Below are 5,481 nucleotides of genomic sequence, written 5' to 3'. Positions count from 1 at the left end.
GGGTGCCCTCCTCGCGGCTGCTGCTGCCACGGTTGCTGCTGCGGTTGCTGTGCTGAAGGAGCAGAAGGAAGCTGCTGCTGCAGCTGCTGCGATGGGAAGCGCGGTTGTGGGGGCCCTCGTTGCTGCTGCTGCTGCAGCAATGACGCCTGCTGATGTTGGTGTTGCTGATGCGGCAGCGGCTGCCACACGTGCTGCAGGCGCGTCTCCGTCGACTCCTCCTCCTGCCACTCCTGCTGTTCCTCTCCCATCGCCCCCCCCTGCTGCTGCTGCTGCTCCTGCTGCTGCTGCTCCTGCTGCTGCTGCTCCTGCTGCTGCTGCTCCTGCCGTTTGGGTGTGTCTGCTTGTATGGCCACTTCCATTCTTTTTTGTAGCCCCTTGAATCTTGTTCTTAGCTTTCTTAACTCGTCTATATGAGAGTGGGGTATATAATCCCCTTGTTGTCGGCGTCCGTATGGATCGAAGAGATGATGTTTTTTAAATCCTCCTTGTCGCTGCTGTATGAATGCAGAAATTCTTTCATCTAGCTCTAGCTTTTTTCTTCTAGTGTGACGAGCATGAGACAAAAGATGATTAAGAAAAACAGAAGCTTCTCTATGCGACGAGAAAGAAGTAGGATTATATCCTTGCATGGTCTTCAGTGCACGTATGCATGCAAATATACATATATTAGTTAGTTGTGTTTCTTGTAGTATTCTATCTGCATTGAAATCTTCTCGATATGTCTTTGGGGGTGATCTTATATTATTCAACAATGCTATCATTTCTTTTACTCTGTAAAATGGTGCTGTTAGACGATCGTGTTTTTTCATATGGCTCTGCTCAAGCCGCGTCCGCAGCTTTAAACATTGCTCTACCATCGCATCGATAACTTTTTCTCTTTCTTTTTCAAATGAATCATTTGTATATATACCTAAAAGAGCTAGCTCCTGTATAACAAAAGAAATAACAAAAGAAAATGCTAATACTTTCGTGTTTCCGGCTAAGAAAGGAATTGTATACATCGACTCATTCATCAGTTCTTTCAGTCCCTGTAGAGTGGATGCTGCTGCTGCTGCTGCTGCTGCTTCTCGTGGTTGTCCTTCCACTGGTGTGTATCCTGCTGCTCCTCCCGCTGCTCCTGCTGCTGCTAATTCTAGTTCATATTCGTCTTCTTCTTCGTCTTCTCCTTCTCCTTCGTATTCTTCTTCTTCGTATTCTTCTTCATCTTCGTCTTCTCCGCATGCAGTGTCTTCTATACCAGCTAAAGAGCGAGAGGCAGAGATAGAAGTAGGCTGCGGCTGCGGCTGCAGACGCTTATAACAACGAAAAATAAGAAATACAGCAGCAGCACAAGCCAAAGCAGCAACACCAACCTGAAACAGTAAGCCTTTCTGCTGCTGCTGCTGCAGCAATGTACGCCATTGTCGGTGCTGCACCAGCTGTTGCTGCTGCTGCTCCTGTTCCTGCTGCAGCTGCGGCAAGCCCCATTCCTGCTGCTGTTGCTGCATGCGAAGATCAGCTGCAGCAGAATTGAAATTGCCAACAGGCAAATCGGAAGACAACGGAGAAGAAGAAAAAACAGACGGCTGTATGGGGACGGTGCTTAGAACCCCGAATTCAGCTGCTGTGGGAACAGCAGCAGCTGCTGCTGCTGCATCTGTAGCCGGTGTTGCAGCCGTTATTGTTGTTGCTGCTGCAGTTGTTGCTGCTGCTGCTGCTGCAGCAAGCAGAAGCACGCCAACCCTGTAACATCTCCAGCGCCCACCACCAGCAGCAGCTGCTGCAGCGCCATTAACAGCAGATACAGCAGCAGCAGCAGAACCAGGCATTGTTTTTACTTTGGGTCTGGTTGCATTTTGTCTGCGGGAGACGCAAAAAAGAGAAGAGGATGGCAGCGACAAGAAGAGCATCGAACGCAAGCAAAAAAAAAGATTTGGGAAAATAACAGAAAAAGATGATGATGATGTTAAGAAAAGGGAGGATAAAAAAACGGAAAGGAAAGAAAAGGCGCAGGAAGAAAAGGAAGAGGAAGAAAGCAAAAAAAAAGCGCCGAAGGGACAGCAAAGAGCGGTTTCAGGCTGCAGCAGCAGCGAGAGGTGTCTTGTTTGCCTCTTTTTCTGCCGTTTCTCGGTTTCTTTGTTTGTCTATGATTTATATGAGGCAGCAGCAGCAGCTCCTGTAGATATTTGTAGCTGCTGTTGAGTCTGCTGCAGGGGCTCTATGCAGGTCACTGAATAAGAAACAAAGGAAAGGCGTCAGCAGCAGCAGCAGCAGTAGCGGCCGCGGCAACAGCAAAAAAGCGTTCAAACATTTGATTGCATCATTGCTTTAATAAGAAAAGAAGAGAAAAAAATCTACAAAAAAGAAGAGAGAGAAAGAAATGCAATGATAATTCGATCTGCGGGAAGGGAAGATAAGAAGAAGACATACAAAGCCAAAACCAAGGCAACGACCCCAAACGAAGCCCCTAGTAAGTATTATAATGATGTATAATAATAAATAAAAAGAAAAGGAGAAAAAAAAAGAAGAGTAGGGGTATATGAAATAAGATGAATCGATCGCCCGCAGGGGAGAGGGATATGATGCTGCTGTTGTTTGTGTCTCTATTCGTGCAGCTTTTCCCGTTTTCTCTGAATTAAACAACTACAATATTGACAAATATTTATTATATGCGTAGAAATATAAATAAAGTACAAAAAGGCGGAAAAGAGGGAGGCTACTGCAATGGTCCTGTGCCGGTGTTCTGCTGCTATATTGCAGCAGCAGCAGCAACTGCTGCTCCTGGTGATGGCAGCAGAACGACGAACCAATTGAAATAAAATAAATATTAATATTCTTATTAACACTATAATGATTAATATGATTAATTATTTGCCTACGGGTCTATTATTTAGACAACAACAACGACAGCAGCCGCAGCAGCAAGCAATCGCTACAGCAGTACGTGAATCGACGCTCCTGGCTGCTCCGTCTGTCTTCCCCTTTCTCTGCCTTCCTGTCTCTTTCCCTCTTCTTGCGTCTGTTTTTTACGTTTGCCTTACTTGTTTCGTTGTCCCTTCTCCATTTCTTTTTGCGTGCAGGCTCTACTTATTCAGAACGTTTCGTCTAGCTACTGCTGCTATTGATGCTGCCGTAGAGGAGCGTGAGGCGCTCAACTGCTGCTGCTGCTGCCGCTGCAGCTGCAGCAACTCCGGATAGACAGGATCTGTGTACCGTGGCCTGCCAGAGGTCAGCACAGGAACCTATGTGTGGCCTGGATAGGTTGCCTGCGATCAAACACAATGCTAATGAAGTGTCTGCATATGTAAAGTGTAATGCTCTAGCGTGATGCCGTGGGGTGCAGCAGGGCAGGCAAAGGGCGAGTGAAACCCCCCTGTTTGTTTTAGTTTAAAAGCCTAAACCTCCAATTTTAAAATATGAGAACTCGTTTCAATCGAAGCAGTCATAGTTACTGAGTTCAGAAGTAGGGCCCGGACTGTGTACAGCAAATTACCCGTACGGGGTTTCATAGAATAGCCAAGACACGTAGCGAAGGAAGCCACTTAAGAGCAAGAGACGTCGGGAAGAATTGAGGGGTACGCGTTATATGTCACGACCCCAATGGCTTTCAGTTGTTTGAACGAGCCAAAAATAGAAACTCCTTGAGCTAAGCTGTGCAGCCAACACCTATGAAGTCCTTTCGCGGCCTCCATTCGTGTAGAGCTGGAGGCCAGCCACGGTGCAGCTGCAGCCGACTGGTTGCAGCGGGCCTACGAGTATTAGCACAATAATAGGAATAAGCAATTGGCAACACGAGCATTCGTGTAGACCTGGTGAAGCTTCCTTGTACTCACATATGAGAATTGCTTGCATCGACAGCTGCAGCGAGGTGCAGTGCAAATAGCGTTGAGCTTCTTCCTTCCCCGCAATCGCAGGTTATGAGCTGAAGGTCTAGGATGCCAGGAAACAGGGGAGAGGGGTCAGTTGCTTTAGGGAAGCTCTTAACTAAAGACTTTGGCTTCATTGCCGCTCGCGTTAGTCCTTGAATAAGCCTGAAAGCACGCATGCCTCGACTGGTAGGTGCAAGCAACGAATCTCACCCTGCAGGTGGCCTCGCCCATAGCTGAAAAAAAAAAGCGAGAATAAACCCCCTTGACTCCTACAAAAAACTCGACCCCCTTCCCCTATGCAAAACCCTTTCAAATTGCGGCAGCTTCATTTCTCCCCAAGCCAGCATGTGAGGAGTGAAAACCTGGGCTGAAGCCTCGCAGAGCAGGAGGAAGCTCGATTTCTGCACCTGGTGCGGGGGAACGCGCACTTTCACCAAAACCAAGTCATGAGGAATGTCTCCGACTCTGCCGACCGTCGCGATATGACTGGCGCCGTGGCACGGAAGCAGTGGAGGAGTTCTTTGCTTCCCTCAGCTTTTACCGCCGTCTTTGAAATGCCTCAGAAGAAGTAAAACTGCTACTGGCACGTTATTTGTTTGAAGGCGACGCCCGATGTTGGTGGATACGACTAAGGAACGGCTGCGTTTTCCCAGGGCACACTGGGGCCATGCAGTCCTTCCGGGATGCTCTACGATGCAGTTTTATTCCGGGGTCTGCATGGGCTCGAACCGTCGCGGAATTACGAAGCCCTAAGCAAGGGCAAATATCGAGACAACGTTACACTGAGGAGCACCAGAGATCGGTGAAAAGAAGTCTGCCTGTGGAGCCAGAACATAAGTATCAGCTGTTCATTTCCGGGCTGCCCTACCTTGAGAAACAACTTGCGAAAAGCTGGTCCATAGAGAAAGAAAAATTGGGAGAAATGTTTGAACTCGCTGAGATGAGGGAGAGCTTCCGTATAAGCGAAAGAAAGGATGCCAAGTCTCCTACCCCAGCTGTGAAGGAAGAAGGCGGGCATGGGGACGGGTCCGATATAGAATCTATGAGTATTGGGGCAGTGCATTTTAGGCCCGCCTGGAGAGGAAGTAAAAACCCCAACCGGCAGCAGACAGCGAATTCGAACTCCAGGACACCTCAAGGACGTACTGAGCGGCAAATTTGCTTTTTCCGCAACGACTCGGGCCACATATTTGGCGATTGCAGAGCTATAAAAAGGTTAGGGAACCAACGCAACGGAATCTTGAGCAGAGTCGCCCAGGCAACAAAATAAGCGATTAGGAAAATGCCCCGGCACACTGCAACTTACGGCACAGTTGTGGGGCCGAGAGCAATGACAGAAGCACCCGCAGAGCCGCCTCGACTCAATTCCGTTCATGTACAAGGTCTGCCTGCAGTTAGCACAACAGCATTCACCTGGCCGTGTTACGCTGGCTGCAAGCAAATATAAGTGCTCTATAAGTCTCTACAAAGGTAGAGCATGCAATAAAGGAAGTCTCGCTGAAGCTTCCTTCTGCGCAAATATGAGGGTGGCTTGCATCGCTAAATGCAGCGCGCTGCACTCCAACGTCTATTGTGATGCCTCCTGTAGTGCATTGGCACTACAATGCACCGCTGTAGACACCTAGTGGACAAA

General features: G+C 48.4%; 1 protein-coding gene across 1 annotated transcript in view; it reads right to left on the bottom strand.

The window, feature by feature from the left end:
- Positions 1-1,808, bottom strand: part of EMH_0015080 (uncharacterized protein) — a gene marked incomplete at both ends in the record, with an annotated part of 4,144 nt that extends 2,336 nt beyond the window's left edge. The window contains 3 exons of the mRNA XM_013500305.1: positions 2-52; positions 189-494; positions 966-1,808. Of these exons, the coding sequence (XP_013355759.1) occupies positions 2-52; positions 189-494; positions 966-1,808 (1,200 nt within the window). The remainder of the gene's footprint in view (position 1; positions 53-188; positions 495-965) is intronic.
- Positions 1,809-5,481: the final 3,673 nt, after the last annotated feature.

The sequence above is a fragment of the Eimeria mitis genome, genomic scaffold (genome assembly GCF_000499745.2).
Source record: "Eimeria mitis Houghton genomic scaffold, Emh_scaff525, whole genome shotgun sequence".
Taxonomy (NCBI): Eukaryota; Apicomplexa; class Conoidasida; order Eucoccidiorida; family Eimeriidae; genus Eimeria; species Eimeria mitis.
This window is presented reverse-complemented; position numbering and strand designations above follow the sequence as displayed.